General features: G+C 38.9%; 1 protein-coding gene across 2 annotated transcripts in view; it reads right to left on the bottom strand.

The window, feature by feature from the left end:
• Positions 1 to 19065, bottom strand: part of VAPA (VAMP associated protein A) — a 40082-nt gene extending 21017 nt beyond the window's left edge. The window contains exon 1 of one of the 2 annotated variants that reach the window (XM_059409180.1): positions 18682 to 19065. In XM_059409180.1, the coding sequence (XP_059265163.1) occupies positions 18682 to 18760 (79 nt within the window). In that variant the 5' untranslated portion in view covers positions 18761 to 19065. Of the gene's footprint in view, positions 1 to 18027; positions 18217 to 18681 lie in introns of those variants that run through there. The other variant, XM_059409181.1, reaches the window with a different exon arrangement.
• Positions 19066 to 19422: the final 357 nt, after the last annotated feature.

The raw sequence follows: 19422 nt of genomic DNA on the forward strand, positions 1-19422 counted from the left end.
AGAGGCAGGCAGAGAGAGAGAGGGAAGCAGGCTCCCTGCTGAGCAGAAAGCCCGATGCGGGACTCGATCCCAGGACCCTGAGATCATGACCTGAGCCGAAGGCAGCGGCCCAACCCACTGAGCCACCCAGGTGCCCCGAGACATTATTTTAAACTACTGATGAAACTAGGAGTCTTAAAAGATATACAGATTCCATTTCTTAACATTCTCAAAATTCATAATTAGTAGAGATATTTAAGAACGTGTAAATTTTTATAGGGCTATTTCAACATTAGCAGGAAGCATGGATAAGAAAACAGTTTCTTAGAAACATGACAAAAGAAACCTTTCTCAATACTTTAATTTTGAACAATCCTATTTTTCATAACATACTTATGTAAGATTTTTTAAATTCAATTTTTTAAATCACCTCAATTTGAGGAAAATACCAATTTTCCAAAATAAGGTAAAATAACAGACTTTTAAAAGTGATTTAGAAAATTACCATGTGTCAATTTCCAACAACATATGAATTCTGAAGTAGTACTTAAAATTTATATTGCCTGAGCTTATAAATCTTTAATAACAGATTGTGGCTGTGACACAAAAATGCGAACTATCTAAAGAAAAAGATAAAAGAGGCTTTTTCATTTAGCCTCCGATGAAGATGTAAAAATATCTTTATTTTATATCTAATATCTAAATATCTAAAAAAGATATTTTTTAGCCTCTGGTGAATACATAAAGATGAAGATATAAAAGGCTTTTTTTCTAAAGAAAAAAGCCCACAAATTTAAAACAAAGTTCTTAACTGAATATATTGACCTGACCAGTAAAATGTGAAACTACCCACCTAACAAATGAGTAGCCCACCTAACATCTGAATTTGAAATTTTCAGCTCCATTGTGTCCCTCTACCAAAGTATCGTATGCGCTGCTATCCCAGCAAACAGCTCAGAGTCTGGGTCTATTTTCCAGGTTAAAATGGAAACTTAGCTCACACTTAAAGCATTCCTTTAAGAATAACCAGATTTAACTGTTATAAGAAATCATGGAAAGAAACGTCTGATCCACTTCTGTGAGTCACAGAACCCCTTGAGAATCTGATGAAAGCTATATACTATACCTCAAAATAGCCAAATACTCACAAAAAATTTACATGGACTTTGGGGGGGCAAGGGTACAATAGAGAGGTTAGGGCCAGTGTGGGGGGCGGGTAGGCAGTGCAGGCTTTGTGAAGAAACCGTTCATGACAAGAGTCTTCCAGGACCTGGACAATGAAAGGAGCCTGGGCAAGCACTGTACAGTAAGATGCACACAGCTTCACCTTTACTTGATCAAGTCTCATCCGAGAGAGACTAGAGATCCTGTCTTCACTTTAAGAGCTCTTTATCAAGAATCTGGGTGGGAAAAGGAAGAATGGGTTGTCAAAGGGTTTGAAATTTTCTGCAGTATTAAGCTGACGTTTAATAGAATAATATAGTAAAGCTGGCGCTTATTATTACTGAATAATTAATAATAAAGAAAAATCTAACAACAACAACAACAAAAAAGCTACCATATATCATAGATCCCTGAATCCTCAGGTTAAGAAGACCTGGCAAGGGGCACCTGGGTGGCTCAGTTGGTTAAGTGACTGCCTTGGGCTCAGGTCATGCTCCTGGAGTCCCAGGATCAAATCCCACATCAGGTTCCTTCCTGGGGGGTTGGGGGGAACAGACATTGGAGGGGGGGTGCAGGGATGAACAGGATGTTAGACATTCTGCAATGCCTGGGCAGTCACATACAAGTATCATGCCCTCATCCTATGGAATTTTCAAATAACCCCTCCCAGGAATTCATACTAATGAAAATCTTTCCAGAAATATATCTATTGTGTGAAAAAGGAAAAATCTGTTTTCTTTCCTCCAAAACTTGAAAAGGTTAAGTTTACCATCACAGAAAATTACTGTACAAACTGCAATGCCACTCATGATACTTGAATCACAACACACTTCTATCAAGATTTGTGACACACACAATTCTACCCATATGCATAAACTTTCTTATTTTGCTCTTATTAAGTCAAAATGTTAAAGAAAACCAGTCAGGCCTATTCAGATAACTGTTGTGTTCTACTAAATCCAAACTTACTTGTTATTAGGAAGGTTACAAGTATCTGGCTACTTCATTCCCTCTTGTAGTAGTGATGCCCAAATATTTACACTGAAATGCTTAGGTCATTATCAGTTTTCTTTTTATTTCTCCTTTATGTTATAATTAAGACATTATATTAAAATTTTAAAACCATATGCTGACAGGCAATATCATATATGAACTTTGACATGGTAAAGTGGGCATTAAAGAATGTAAAATATAAAAATGGGACATCCTGTCCAATAGAGTTAAAAACCACTGCATTATATCAGTAATCTCCTGCTTGACTTAATGAAAACTTATCCTTTGCAAAGCTCTGGTTGTTAAACCATTAAGAAAAACAAGGAACTGTATAGGGACCAACTCTGCAGGGAAAGAGAGAGTAACTGGGAGGGTACAAGGAAGATTTTCAAAGATTTTATTTATTTGTCAGAGAGAGAGAGCACGCAGAAACAGGCAGAGCGGCAGACAGAAATGGAGAAGCAGGCTCCATACTGAGCAAGGAGCCCGATGTGGGACTCAATCCCAGGACTCTGGGATCATGACCCCAGCCAAAGGCAGCAGCTTAACTGACTGAGCCACCCAGGCGCCCCTAAGGAAGATTTTTAAAATGATTAGCCAAGCTCTAGTTCTTGTCCCAGGCAGTGATTACATCGATATTTAATTTTTTGGTAACTCTATAAACCATACATATTTTTCATTTATGCAAAACAACAATTTTTTAGAAAAGCTGATTCTTCATGTATCCTTAAAAAAAAAAAAAAAAACCTGAAAAAAAGTGAGAAGCAGTTTTGATGAGAAAGTAAGTATCTGAAGCAATTTATATAAAAAACAAGTACTTTTTGAGGGCATCTAAACCTTAATCCCTCTAAGCAGAGGAAAATCCTGCCAGTTGTCTAACGCAAATGCTTAATTTAACATTTAGAAACAATCACTGAAATAGTCCATTTTAAGATTACCTAATAGTATACTAGTCACCAGTTACCATTTCATACATACTTCCTAGGTTAGAGATGAAATCTCACTGTTTGTATATAATAGTATTCCACATAAGAAGAAAATTCCATATGATACTTACTGTACTCATCAACAACAAAAAAACTATAATCAAACTAATCCTACCTTTTATAATTACATGGGTTGTTTCTTCCTTTAGCCTTTTAGGCAGCCATAACATTTCCTGTCACTAAGTATTGTGTCCTAATTCCAACACAACTGCTTTGCCAATAAGCCAAAATCCCTATGCCCTGCCCCAAATTCTGAAAATCAGAAATGTAACAGACACAAATATGGTCTCTGTGGGAAAAAAAAAAAAAAAAAATCTGGACATAAATTTTAAAAAGCCTGCAAACTAAAATTTCAGAAATGTAGTAAAAGTTTAGGACAGCTACCTAGAAGGATGTGCCAGGTGGGACTAGTCTGCTTCCTTTATCTAAAAAATATTCCTGCATGAAATGCCTTTTATACTCAGGCTATATACCTAAAATGCTAGCAAGCAGAAAAATGATTTCCTTCTAAAATCATTGGCTCACCTTCTAAAAATGGGATCCTTAATCTCCAAATCCCCAATTTTTTTTTTAAAGATTTTATTTATCCATTTGACAGAGAGAGATCACAAGTAGGCAGAGAGGCAGGCAGAGAGAGAGAGAGGGAAGCAGGCTCCCTGCTGAGCAGAGAGCCTGATGCGGGCCTCGATCCCAGGACCCTGAGATCATGACCTGAGCCGAAGGCAGCGGCGCCCCGCAAATCCCCAATTTTAAAAAGAAGCTCATAACGCTTAAAAGAGCTGAAAGTAGAACCACACTGACAAGTTTTTGAAATGTTGTCATCTATCTACATTTTTATATGAATTGACACTCAAGTTTTCTTGAAATGCCAAGGTGAGTCTAGTTACAAAAACTGAGTTGGGTGAGAGAATAGAAGACAGCTGTTGGCTTGGCTTTTCCCCCAACATTTTATTGCAAATTTTCATACAAAGAAATTGAAATTGGGGTGCCTGGGTGGCTCAGCCCTTAAGCATCTGTCTTTGGCTCAGCTGGGGTAATGATCCCAGGGTTCTGGGATTGAGCCCCACATCAGGCTCCCTGCTCCATGGGAAGCTTGAATGAAGCAGGAATGCTCCTACTTCTCCCTCTCCCACTCCCCCTGCTTGTGTTCCCTTTCTCATTGTATCTCTCTGTCAAATAAATAAATAAAATCCTTTAAAAAAAAAAAAAAAAGAAAGAAAGAAATTGAAATCATTGTAAACAATCATGTATCTATTACCTAGATTGGACAATTAACATTTTGTTGTATTTGAGACTATAACCTATTTATCCATCTCTGTCCATCCACCTTATTTTTGATGCAAAATAAGCTGAAGACATCAGTACACCCACTCCTAAACACCCCAACATGCATATCAATTTGAGTTCAGTATTTGCTTACTCTTAAAATCAAGTTTTAATTCACGATAAGCAGTAGTCTACAGCATAGAGCATTTCAGAAACTGAACAGGCCTCTGAGATGCAGCTTTAAGAATAAAAAGGCAATGTATGTGAACATTAATTCATGAACTCTGAGACATCCATTTAGGCTAGCTACTCCGAGTCCAAATGGGAGATATTTCTCTACAGGTCTCCAGCATTTCTGCATGTTTTCAACGTGGAGGCACTGGAGCTTTCATCCAGATTATCTTGTCAAGGATGTATTTAAAGAGTGAATAGTCTTGAAAAACAATGCCTCTCTCCTGAGGAAAAAGCAGGCTTCTTATTGTCCTTTATAATAAAGATAAGGTCTTCCTCTAGGAAAAAAAGGACAGGTAAGTTTCCATGCAGCCCACTAGCAAAGACTCAGATTTCCTACACTCAACAGCTTCTCAGCTATGATGCAAACCCACTACATGAGAAGCATCTGTCTGAACTAAATCCATGTGTTGCCCCTGGAGGGGGCAAAGGAAATCAATGCAAATACAAAGCTCATGTTACATACACTGTCACGAATAATAAAGTCCTCGGTCTCTGAACCCAGGAATCTCATATACTCTACCAATATTCATAAAATTATAGTACACTCAATTTTCAGACCCTTCAGTTCTTGACAAGGTCTTTCTGAGTTCTTGGCTATGGGGAACAGACTCAGTTAGTGGCATGAATCTTGGAGAAGAAAGATGGCTGACCATACCATTCCCACAGCACATACTCTATACCTCTCTCAGAACACTTCTCACTTACTTTATTATGTACATGTTTTATCTCATCCAACTAAACTATACACTCCCTAAGAAGAAATAGTCAATTCATTCCTGAATGAAATGGAGTAATTAACACAGACTGTTAAGTCATAACAGCTGCTTAATACTACTTGTTCGCTATACATGCAGTGAAGTATGCTTGAATAATCATCTGGATTCTTTCTAATGAACATGTAACAAAATAAAAAATATCAGAAATATGTATGAAATAACATTTTTACTCCTTCATCCTACCTTTATTGAAACAGAATAGTAAAAATTCTAAAGAGGAAGACTGGATGCTTAGCTCAAACACATAAATAATGCAGCTGTAGCAAAGCAGGTGATGACTACACTTCCATGTTTCCATAGGTTTTAGCAAATTAACAGCTATATCAGATTATACAGTATTCTAGTTAGATAAAGATTACATGGCTGAATACATGTCCTATTAAAATAATCACGCATGTGGAATATACACTGTACAATATACAGAATATCTACTAAGATTCTCCACAATTATAGTAGCATGGCAGTAGCAGTAATAGTAAAAATAGTGCTAACAAGTGTTCATAACAGCAAGCCTTTATTGGGCACTATGTATCAAGAACGCTGAACAAATTACGTCCCTCATAACAAGTTTACAAGTTAGACACTTTATTATCCCCATTTTACTGATAAGTCAACTCAGACTCAGAAAGGTTAAAATACTTGCCCAAGGCCATAAACTACCAAGCAGTGGAAGGTGGGGAAGTCAAATCAGGTGTGACTCCAGAGCTTGAACTCTCATAAGTTCTATATATACTTTATGCAAACTACCTAGCTACAGTTGTTTCCTAATTCATAAGCATTCCAGGCAGATTTCTAATAAGCCATGAAATGGCAGTCAAATCATAATATATGAAACAGATTTTTTTAAAAAGATTTTATTTATTTATTTGACAGAGAGAGAGAGATCACAAGTAGGCAGAGAGGCAGGCAGAAAGAGAGGGGAAAGCAGGCTCCCGCTGAGCAGAGAGCCCGATGCGGGGCTCAATCCCAGGACCCTGGGATCATGAGCTGAACGCAGAGGCTTAACCCACTGAGCCACCCAGGCACCCCTGAAACAGATTTTTAAATGGATATTTTATTTCCCTTTTTCCCCATACACAGGTCAACTTAATATTTTCTTAAGTAAGCATCATAAACAGTAAAATAATATCTTATGTTTTACAACCAAGAAAGTCCTAACATTTTCATTAGAATTTTTAAAAATGAAGTCACCTTAATTTATTTGTGTTTTTTATTTTTATTTTTTCCAAATATACTGAAATTTCAGGCTTGAATGCAAGGTTCATGAAGACTGGGTCTTCGTTCTGTTTTCTACTGTATCCCCAACAGCTACAAAAAATCCCTGGCAAAGCAAGTAGTGAACATATATTGTATAAATATATCTGTACAAATAAACAGAGTACTACTTTCTAGAAAATAAAAATGAGTCAATTCTACTCAAGGTTTCAAAAATACTAAACATACCTTGTTTTAAAGCTTCACTAACATTACTTATAAAAATATGGATCCTGAATCATGAATACATGATGAGAATATAGATAAAAAATCTCCAGGGGCGCCTGGGTGGCTCAGTGGGTTAATAAAGCCTCTGCTTTCGGCTCAGGTCATGATCCCAGGGTCCTGGGATCAAGCCCCGCATTGGGCTCTCTGCTCGGCAGGAAGCCTGCTTCCCTTCCTCTCTCTCTGCCTGCCTCTCTGCCTAACGTGATCTCTGTCAAATAAATAAATAAAATCTTTAAAAAAAAAAAAATCTCCAAAAACCACTAAAAAAAAAAGTGGTGTGCTTTTAAAAACAAAAAAAAAAAAAAAAAAACAACTACTTTTCTCATCTAGAATGGGGCTTAAAATCATAGTTAACAGAAGTTACCAACAGGCAGTAACCCTGTCTTATTTCTTTTGTACCAGTTTCAAAAAACGTAGTAGGGTTTTGATCATATAGTTAAATACTCATCCATTAACTTTACATGGAAAAGCACCTAAGTCAAAAGTCAAAATATCTATTCTCTTCATTCCTTTAGAAGCCTTTTGGAGAGGGAGGGGCCAGTTTCTGTTATTGATGATGTAATATGACATTTGTAAAAACTATAAAGTAACACACTGAATTAGAGGTTTCAAATCTAAAACCATTTAGCTAGGTGAGTGACCTTGACCAAACCACCTGACTTTTCCAAGGACAGTCTAACTCCTTGCATTTTAGCATCAGTAGACCAAAATGACCTCCAATGTTCCTCTGTGCTCTAAACTTATGTGACATTATGATCAACTTCACCTGCTTATGGCTTTAATTAAAGAATATCTTCTACTCTATGGCAAGATAGCAGAAAACTCAATCCTAAATTTTCACAGCTTTATTAACATTTTGTATTAAGTTACTGTAAACATTTTATAAGTGCTTTTTTAGAACTTCTGATACTCACTCTGCTAAACAATCCCATGACGGTCTTGAAAACATTAGGGAGAGAATAAAAAATAAACTGTCTTTTCACAGAAACAAAACATTTTGATTTGTAACTTTATATAAACTACATCCTTCCATTGTGTAACCTTCTACTAAAGAAAAATAAGATGTACACACACCTAAAAAACTACTTGAAGAAGAACATTTCCATTCAAAGCTAAACATGAAGGATGCCTGATACTTAATTTAACATCTTTATTAAAACAGAGGTGGCTCCATATCTTAAGAGTTTAGGTGACTTTTTAACATCTAATTAAGAAGGATGGTAGGGGGTGGGGCACTTGGGTGGCTCAGGTCATGATCCCAGGGTCCTGGGATCAAGCCCCCCACCAGGCTCTCTTCTCAGCAGGGAGCCTGCTTCCTTCTCTCTCTCTCTGCCTACTTGTGATCTCTGTCAAATAAATAAAATCTTTAAAAAAAAAAAAAAAAGGATGGTAGGAAACAAAAAAGGAAATGGTATTTGGGGAGAAATGGAAATAAAAGTTTTTAGCACCATTTACATATCTAAAACTTGTTAGATTAGAAGAAAATGATCATATTCCTAAGAAAATGATCACAATAATATTAACAAAAATACAGGAAATAAGTGTGTACAATTATAGACAGAAAACATAAGAAATACATCAAATGTTAACAGTCGTTATTTCTAGATGGTAACATTTCAGTAATTTTTATTTGCTTTACACCTTTCCATCCTTTTTCAATTCACTACATTAAGTATTCCAAACTTAGTGTCCAGAATTTTATGATCAGGAGGACTTTTTAACATGTATACCTATTAGCTCAATTTGTTCATAAAGCCTTTTATTTGCGGGGGGGGGGTACTGAAAATTTTCAGAAAAACACACCTTCTGAGGATCAACTGTTAGTGAACGTTTTGGTTGTGGGAACAGTACTCAGAAAACAAGACCAAGTGCTTCACCTTCCCCCGTGTTATAAAATTATCTCTGATTTTATAGAGAAAACAACTAAAGAGGAAACAAAGATACCCTATACCTTTAAGGCTATGGCAGTCACTCCAACTCATCAGATTATCCAAGTACCGGGGTAAATATTTCACACACATATATGTGTGTGTATATATACACGCACACACACAGCTTCAAAATAAAAGCTGTCAAAATGTAGGGCCATAAGAAACCTATTGAATTACACTGCAAGCTAAGTATTTTAAAGTCCTCTCATATTAACAATTCTTTTTAATTAACAACTCTATTTTTAAGAATGTTAACTGAATCCTTAGAAAGCTCTTTAAAATACACATTAACTAGACTCATTCATTTAACCTGAATTTTGAAAATAGCACAAAATGTTCATGATTACTCTAAAGAACATTCCAAATTCCAAATAGAACAGCAGCTGAGCAAACTATGGTATATTAATGACAAATAAGTCATCAAAAATAACTATGTGGATGTTTTTTCCATAAAAATTTAAGACACTGATCTAGATTATTTTCATAAAGTGAAATGTGTGACCATCACAAAGTTGAAAATGTTTTCACAAATTATGAAGTCCAATCTTGTTTAAGCAACGAATTGATTATGAAGAACAAAAATCATACTTAAGAGTTTATTATAAAGATATAAGAAGTCTCAATGACACAGGAAATGAAGTATAACTGGCCTTAAAACACGAGGCCGCAGGGCACTGGGTGGCTTGGTTGAGCTATCCAGTTGGTTTCAGCTTAGGTCATGATCTCATGGATCAAGGGATTGAGCCTGGCAGTGTAGGTATCCTGCTCAGCAGGGCATCTGCTTGAGTCTCTCCCTCTGACCCTACTCCCACTCATGCACATGCTCTCTCCCTCCACTCATGCGCTCTCTAAAATAAGTAAATAAATATTTTAAAAAAAAAAAAAAAAAAAAAAAGGAGGCTTCATTCAAGAGAAACCGATTCCTGGGACTACCAGATCTCTGGCCAGCTTTTCTCCCCCTCTTCTCTCTCAACTAGTTGCTTCTGCTTAAGACTTGGCACAAATCAGCCTACTTTAAAGACCTAAAGCCTATCATCTACCTTTATGTGTGCTTAAAGGGGTAGTATCAAAATTCTGGCTGGTCAGTCATCAGCACATATATTGGCTGGCCTTGGGTTAGGTGCTTGCCACTGGACCAGTCAACACTGGGGGACAAGGAATCCTAAAAATTTACCTGCAGGAGCCTTTCTCAGATAAATAAATATCCCCAAACAAATCTCATTTTTCATATTTCTCACAAGAGAATATCAACCGATGCCAATAGTAAGAACTCAAAGAAACAACACATTTAATATACAGTTATGATTTGTAAATTATTACAGGATAACTATAAATTAGATTTACTTTCAGATGCACATGGTTTTCTATTTGTCTTTATATAACTTCATTTGTGAAATGTTACTGGAAGGTTGCAAACATACTTGTTTACCTATTTACCTTCCTATAACTTAACGTATTTTTTAAAAAAAATAAGACCTCAGACTGTAAAAGACTTAAATTACCAATTAAAAATAAAAGGAAGTAATACAGGAAGAACAAATGAGGACTTTGGGATCTAATCTTCTAAAGGTATTAAGACTGGTAAAATAATTTTGAGTTTTTCTCACTTATGAAAAGCAACACAGGGGAACCTGGGTGGCTCAGCCTGTTAAGGATCTGCTTTGGGCTCAGGTCATGACCTCAGACTTCTGAGATCAAGCCCTGCTTTGGGCTCTCTGCTCAGCAGGGAGCCTGCTTCCCCCTCTCTCTCTGCCTGCCTCCCTACCTCCCTACCTACTTGTGATCTCTCTCTGTTTATCAAATAAATAAATAAAATCTTTTTTTTTTTTTAAAGGGCAATGCATGTTCAATGTGAAGTCCTGGAAAACAGAGAAAAGTAAAAATATAAAAACAAGACATCTGAATCCTAAAGCAGAGCTAACTGACAGTTAACATTTTCTTTCCAACCTCTTTTTTTTCTTTTTTTGCACATATTACCAGAAACAGGCTCATATCTACGCAACTTTTCTATGAAGGCTGTTACCACAAATGAGCATCACTAAAACTGGGATAACCAGACATTATACCTGATGTGACAGAATTCCATCCAAGAAGTATTTTTACCAATAAATACTGAAACCTAAATCTAATCAAGCCTTCAAATCTAAATCCAAATTTACAGGAAACACATTTCAGACATATCTAGAATATCAGAAATTCTACTGAACAACCTGATCTTTCTCAACGAGTAAATAGTATGACAAGAAAAAGAAAAAAAAAAAAAGAGGTGGGAGAGGTGGTGTTTAAAAGTAAGACTTGGATACATGGCAACCAAATGCAATACAGGGAAGAATGAACAGCTTAAAAACAAAAATACAATTAGGGAAATTTCAACAGATTAAATATTAAATGGTATTAAATAATTATTTTTGGTTTTAAGATAATGACATTATAATTATGTAAAGAAAATGTCCCTTTATTAAAAAAGCAAGCTCAGGTACTTAGGTTTGAAATGTTTGATATCCACAATCCATTTAAAACCCAGTAGCAAACATACAAAAAATAAACAAACGTGATAAACTGCTGTGATTATTAAATTTAAGGATATGAAGTTATTAGATTTAAGTATAAAGGTTCATTAAAGTATTTTTATGAATATTTGAAAGCTTTCATAAGAAGTTTTAAACTTTTTATCTAGTAATTTGAGTCACATTTCAGTTAAAATAAACAAGCTTTTGCATGTAAGAGCAACCCTCTTACATTTAATCTTCTTTTAAAACAACTTTTAACAGTTGAAGAGAAAAGTAAGATTCATTCCGTATTAACATTAAACACCTTCTCCTCTGAAAGGCAGCTAACTAGGACTCCAATGAATAGTCCGTCAAGGTTAAGATCCAAAAGCACAGGAAAAAGAGAGGGCAGCAAGTGCCTCTGGGAAAATAAAAGGGTGCTTGCTAACAGACTCTCCTCACAGAATACCTCTGCATGGTGAAGGAAGGTCTTACCTAAAGGAAATTAAAAGGTAACTAATACAGTAAGCCAACAAAAAAATTACCAGCACTAACAATCACAAAATACCAAACTTCAAGAACAAATCAAGTTTTCCCAATTCCTTATATATATTTGTCCACTTACAGAAACATCTTGTTTTCTTTTTGTTCTCAGCTGTCACACATATTCAAAACCTTTAAGGCCAGAAAAACTATCCAGGAAATCACCTAGTCCTGCTTCACACTTCACAAACAAAAAAGGGTAAAGCACAATGATGAGAAAGATTCATGGTTAGTCAGCTTTTAACAAAATACCCTACAATCTCTTTTGGAACTAAAAAAAATTTGAAAACACAACAACCTGCAAAGACAGATGAAAACCCCACTGAAAAGAGATCCAAGATGAAAACCATGGAATTATAGGAGAAATCATCAGAGTCCTATAAACGCAATCAACATTTATTGGGCCATCATCCATGCCAGATCTTGTTACCATGGACATAAAAATAAAACAAGTATATCCTCAAGTAGTTAACCCTACAGTTTGGAAGAGAAAAAATACACAAGCATAAATACTATGTAATGTGATATTACAGATAAGCACAAGGTTCAATAGTGGTCTGCAGAAGAAGGAAGGTGATGACCAACATGGACCTCAAAGTCAAAGACTTCACACAAAAGTGAAGACTGGACTGGAGACTGCTTGACAAATGTGAGGGAGAACAATACTCTGGACAGAGCCTTTACAAAGTCTTGCAACAGCTTAAAATGTTTGTTTCATGTAACCAGAGCTACGAAGAGAAATGAAGAGGTAGGCATTGGATTTTGGACTTTTTAATCTACATAATGGGAAAACATGCCAGGTTCTTTAACCAAAGGAGCAATAATACTGGGTTTGCATTTTACAAAGGGTAGTTCTAGCAGCAGTGTGACACTAGCGAAAAGCAGGCCTATTTACAGACTAGTAGAAAAAAGACAAGAGCTCATCACCCAAAATAAAGTAATTATCCAAACCCCAGACCTCTCCCTCAGTAACATATCCATATAACCAAAACCTACTAAGTTACCTTTTATTAATTATCTTGAAAGGACCTGAAAACATCTAACATACCTAATGAAATCAGGGTCCTCCTCCTATCACTCTCCCAAACACCCCAAGAAAAACACATGTGGTCTTCATTCAAATATCCAGTGTTTCTTTTTTTAGCTCAGCACACAGCAACACCATTCCTCCAGTTACATTAAGTCAGAAATCTTAGAGACATCCAAGATACCTTTACTCTGCATAAGCTTATCTAATAGACCACCAAGTCTCATTGGCTTGACCCTCTAACTTTTCACCATCTCCAATACCTCAGACCAAGCTGTCACTTCTTTCCTGGACCGGAACAATTGCCTAATTCATCTCTGTTTCCCCTCTAATATTATCTGATGTTGTTGCCAGAATTATGTCGGGCTTTTTTTTTTTTAAATATGTATGTGATTATCACTCCATTCCCTCTACCTCTACCATTACTCCCACTTAAAGTCCCTCAGTGGGTTAGGATAAAAACAAAACTCCTTACTCAACCAACAAACCAGCACAACACTCATGAAATGTTAGTTTAACATGTTAAGTAACATTAAATGTTTCATCCTCCCTCCTGCCACAGGATCTTTACAAATACATGCAACTCCTACTGCATTTTCCTTTCTTCTTCACCCAGGAAACCGCTCATTCTTAGAAAATCTTAGACAATTATTTTCTTTCCAGACCAAAGTCTTCTATTTCACATTTTCATAGCACTACACACTACTTCATAGCTACATCTCCTGGTTCTGATAAACAGATTGGTGTCTATCTCTCCCACTGGAATTGCCTCATGAATAACAGATTCTGTTTTATTCAAAACTGTAGTTCTAACACTAATTCAACACTTATGACACATAGCAAAAACTCAAATCTTTATTGTATAATTTAATGAATTAAAATGAATATATTTAAAAGAGTTGTTTTAAAAGAGATTCAAGAGTTATCTCTGGGATGCAGAAATACAGATTTTAATTAAAAGATATACAGAGTATGTCTGGTATAAGCAATCATGATACCACAGAATATTAAAAATATGGGAAGACTAGTAGGCTTGGGTTATAAAAAATCCATTTGGGATATAAAACTTTGATATGTCTGAGTTAAGGAGTGCCTGGGTGGCTCAGTCAGTTAAGAGCCCGACTCTTGATTTTGGCTCAGCTCGTCATCTCAGGGCTGTGAGATGAGCCCTGTGTAGGGCTCCTAGCCTACTTAAGATTCTCTCTCCCTCTGCCCCTCCCCCGCAAAAAGTCTTGAGTTAAAATTCAAATCCAGACAGTCAATAAGCAATTCTAAAACTGACTACTGTAAAGTCTCAATTAAAATATAAATCTGGGTGTGAACCAACATGGGCAAAGAGAGAGCAAGGAAGAGAAGTCATCAAAACAATGAGACTGAACAAGGAGTTCAGAGATAAAGCCAAATCAGAATCTCAGAAACATTAGCAATTCAGAAAAAGCCCACAAATGAAACAATAAAGACAGCAAAGAAAATTAGAAGACAATTACACAGAAGTCAAAAGACTTAAATTTTTAAAAAGAAAAATTGTTAATAATGTCAAGTGCCAAAAAGAGAAGCACTGGAAATGCTCAATGCGATCAGCAATCAATAAGCAGTGAGGACAGAAGTACTACAGTGGACGAAAGGTGAGAAAGTAGACAGTGAAGAGGGACAATTTTCCAAGTCTGACTGCAAAGGAAATGAGGGAGAGAAAGGGACAAATATCAGAAGGAGCCAGGAGTCAAAGAAGTTATTTTGTTTGCTTATTTGTTTTTAAAATGAAAGACTTATGTGTATTTGTATGTTTTAAAGGAAGAAGCCAGTGGTTGAAATCATGAGAGGGAAAATATCCGAGGAAACACGGTCTAAGTATGAGTCATGAGGGATTTTACCTTAACCAACAAAAAGAGAACAAACAAGCTTGAATATGAGAAGGGTTTTTCTTTCTCAGGGTAAAAAGTATGGATATGTGCAGATGAACAGGTGTTACAAGAGGAGACAGCATATCACCAAAGGGATTAAATGCCACACTAAAAAACAAAAAACAAAACAAAACAAAAAAATGGACTTTTATCCAGGGGGCAATCAAGAGCTACTCGAAAGCTTTTAAGGAATGAAGTAATAAGATGTCTGTAGCCCAGGAAAAGGCTGGGGAAATCATCCCTGGGATCTAATGATGCCACTGCGAAACAGGAGCTGATCTGAAAGACCTAAAAGTGTGCCAAGAGTAGAACTCTACATCCTCACTTGGACTTCTTAGTAATGTGCTGCTAGTCAAAGATGCTCTGGCGGACACATAACAGTTTCTTGGTTCCTAAGAGAGCTTAATTTTCTTTATTGACTCAATACTGCTATGGACCACCATCAACACAATGGTTTTAGTCTACTGTCCTTTCTCTGATTATTATGAGGAAGAATACTCTGACAATTTATTTTAGCATTTTCTAAATTTCTTTCTTCCAACTACTCTCCAAAAGTACAATACTACTCTACAAATAAACTGTATAATACAACTGGAAAAAATTTAATTATAATAAATTATAATGGGACAAAAAAAATCTCAGATATAATATCAAATTTCAAATCTGAATTCTAGGTCAAATTACTGCCATGATTTAAACAGAATTTGAAAATACCTACCTCTTTTTCTTTACCAAAGCAACAAAAGAGCTACCTTAGAATTCATTACACCCTTATAAAACAACCTTCATATGCTGACAACTGTATAAAATAAAAAATTTTAATAAAAGTACTTATAAAAATGTATTAAACTAGTATCTGTTTCTCCATAGTTGTGCAAAGTGCTGATAATTCCTATCAAGATGACTGTTACGCATATGACAGAAAAATTCACAACCTATTCTCAGAATGATTAAATGAGTCTCTCTTGGAGAAACCATCTTAGTCAAATGTTGAGTTCAAAAGAATTAAAATAAGCCTACTGAAAGGTAAGAGAATTTTGAAAACTATCCTTTAACAGACTTAAACTAAAAATTACAGACGATTTAGGGCAAGTGAGTATGAAATGACTTTATATCATCATCAAACTAAGCATATGGAGTTTGTGGATTCTAAATTAGTCTCCTTACCTAGTGCTGAACAGTGCACTGGAATAGAGAGAGCTTTCCATCAAAGCAAATTATTTACCCTTGACTAGAAAAATAACATAAAGGAAGGAAGCAATCAAATGACACCAAAGGGCACCTCTCCTAATTCATCCTACCCTCCTGTTTCCCAATCCTCCCCATTATCCCCCCCTTAGAACAGAAGCACACAGCAAACCACTGAAGTATAAGCCACACATTCTTTTACATCAGTGGTTGAGTAAACTACCACTCCCTTGCCCAACCTTTTCTCCTACTCCCTAAAAGAAAACTGGCCTCTTTCAAGAAACCTGGGGGGGGGGGGGGGGGGGTCTCTCTTCATACCAGTCTGCCTCTGTTATAGCACCTACAAGCCTTTTAGGTCTCCCTCACTAGTCTCAAGAGCTCCTCAAGGGCAAAGATAAAACCTAACTAAAATGTTTCACTGTTTTACTGGGTACTTTCCCCATTAAACTACAAACTGTAAATCTTTTCCCCCACCTTCTTTAGCACTGAATCCCCAAATATAAACCTATGATTGCTGAGTTACTCAGCTGTATAATCTTAATACAGGGATGGCATAAAGCTTTCAGTAAGTGTTCACTAAATAAGTGGCCCAACTGAGTATATCTCTATAAATTTTCAATTTATTATTTTTTGAAGTCAATTTTAAAAAGTGGTTATTGATGTCCAAACTTTTAAAAATGGTCCTTGGGAATTACTTTCATCCATAACACAGGAAAAACCTGTTCTATAATCATGACTAATAACTCTACAATACCTAAAATAAGTGAAACATATGAATGTTATTGCGTAGGGTTCTGAGTTTTTTTAGCTCGCTTCTCCACTACTATTAGTCTCTTACTCTGGCAACATCACAACTTTTCTAGGATGAAAACTTCAAATTCCGTGGACATTTCCTGGCCTAAAACTGGTTTTAAAGGCTTCTAAGTCCCTAACGGCAATATACATACGATTATCCAGTAGAGAAATTTCCTCTGTAAACTCAAGCTGTCAAAAAGTAAAAGTTCTTTTAACTTCTCAAAAGAACACAACCCATTATAGGGGTTACATTAAATTCCTCCAACCAAAGATCACGGCTATCTAAGGTAACTTCAGGACTCCCCAAAGGTGTTTTTTTTTTTCCTTTCAGCTAAAACGATAATGAAATGCCACACACACAAACTTGTTACAATAAAATACATTTAGTGCCTCTCAAAATATCTGAGTTGTCTTAAAACTAAATCCTTACTGAAAAAGCAGGTCCCATTTCCATTCAAAGAATTTTGCAAATGTACTAAAAAGCTTGCAAAATAAACTATACACTATTACTCTAATGCCAGAAAACGGTATTTTAAAATTCCTAAAAACTATTTAAAACGTTGCCTATGGAAGGCAATGGTTTCTCCTTTGGACTCAATCTTCTACAACGATAAAGGATTTATTTTGTTGTAAAAGCACTGAAATGGTTACACATTTCACAAAAACTGCTCTCATCGTTAACTGCTGAAAATGAAATACAAGATAAGGAACCTTCCAAAAAGCGAATCATTTTACACTTGAAATGAAGACAGGAAGGATTCTTTCCATTCTGTATCGCCACAGGCTTTCGGTATTCGTAAAAAGAAGCCAGTTTAACTCTCTTCCCTAAGGTACCCTACATACTGAAAAACAAATGGGCCAAAGAGCCCTTCAGGATTCCTGAGGGATCACCAAATCGGACTTATAATTTATCAGAGGCACTGCTACAAAGTAAATTAAGGGCGCTCGAGAGCTGAGTGACACCTCATCAACCTTCTCCGAAACCGCAAACGTAGAGGCAAAAGTCCTCAACACTGAAGATTCCGCAGCCAAAGAGCTAACTAAGCTCAAGAGCTAAACAAGCGCAAACACCAGGTCCGCCCGGCGCGGAAGGTGAGCTGAAATGTCATACGGGAGGACCAGGAAGACGTCTACTATTAACCTACTACTATCAATTCCCGGGCTGACGCATAGCTTTCCTGCCCGCACGCGCTTGGGTCTCTGCCAACACAACCGGGTAAGTCATAACCAGAGGACTTCACGGGCTTCTCCGCCTCCCTAACGCTCCTCGTACCTGACAGCCGAATTCTAAAACAAGGCAAAAAGGTAGGCAGCAACCCCCTCCGCAAGGGCCGGGGGCCGGCTCCACCCAGCCCCTGCTCGAGGCGGAGGGGTGGCTCGCTCTCGGAACCCAGTCCGGGGCCGCCGCACCGCCGCCTCGCCTCGCCTCGCCTCGCCTCCCACCGCCGCTGACAGCCGGCTCCGGCGACCGACGCACTTGCGCCACCCCCAGAGCCCCCCCTTCCCGTCGCAGACCCGAGCACACGCTCTAAGGTCACCGCCTACCCACACCCTCCCAGACAACGCCCGACGGCCCACGGGGGCCAAGGACGAGAGCCAGGCGCGGGCAGCAGCGCGGGCAGCACCCGGGAGGCGCCCCCGCGGGACCGCAAGATGGCGGCGGCGGCGCCAGGGCCGGGCCCCTCCGCCTCGCCTCGGCCGGCGCGCGCATCGAGCCGCCAGCGGGCGAGGGAGAGAGCCGGCCGGACGCGGGGCAGGCAGGCCGAGGGCCGGAGCGGGGAGCCGCGGCAGAATGGAAAGTGCCGGGCGTGGGGGAGGGGACGTTCACTCGCGGCCCGCCGCCGACCTTCCCTCAGACCCCCCCCCACCCACCCTAAATCACGCCGTCCGCCCGCCCTACCCGGGCAGCAGCCCTCTCCCAGCCCACCTTTGAATTTGAGGTCTGTGGGCGGGTCGAGGACCAGGATCTGCTCGTGCTTCGCCATGGCCCCGGAGGCGGACGCCATCGGAGAGACAGCGCAGAGCGGGGGCGCGCCCGCGGCGGCGGTTTGCTGGCTGGGGGCGGGGAACGACGGCGGCGCCGGCTCGGCGGAGCTCTATGATGGGGCCAGCTCACGGCTCCCGAACCCCCGACGCCTGCCGCTCTGTGGCCGGGCCACTGGGCCGCCCGCTGGGTCAGCAGCTCTGGGTCTCACAACTGACTCAACCTCACACCAGCCGCCGCGGCCACGCGCACTGCGATCCTCGGCACCCCACGTGACGGCCTCTGCGTGCCTACGTGCGCGCCCCGGCGGCCGGGAGCCTCTTGCGCTCGTCCCGCCCTCGAGAGCTACCCTGCGCGGCGCCGGCTGCTGCGCCTGCGCGCTCCGGGCCTCGCGACCCCTCGGAGCTCGAGCTGTCAAGGGAAGGGGCGTGCACAGGGGGCGGAGCGAAGCTCGGTGGCACCGATGCGGTACGCACCGCAGGGCAGAAGGGCGCAATCCTCGGTCACGTTTAGCTCCGACTACGAAACTGGAGAGCCAGCTGTAGCAGCGCATTACCGTCTTCCGAGTGGGAATGCCTAACAGAAGGAAAGAGTAGTCGAGCTCACTCACTACAACTCCCAGCATGCCAGTGGGACCTGGTCCTCTTGCGGCCCTGCGCGATGCTTGCTGGGAATTGTAGTAGT

The sequence above is a fragment of the Mustela nigripes genome, chromosome 8 (assembly GCF_022355385.1).
Source record: "Mustela nigripes isolate SB6536 chromosome 8, MUSNIG.SB6536, whole genome shotgun sequence".
Taxonomy (NCBI): Eukaryota; Metazoa; Chordata; class Mammalia; order Carnivora; family Mustelidae; genus Mustela; species Mustela nigripes.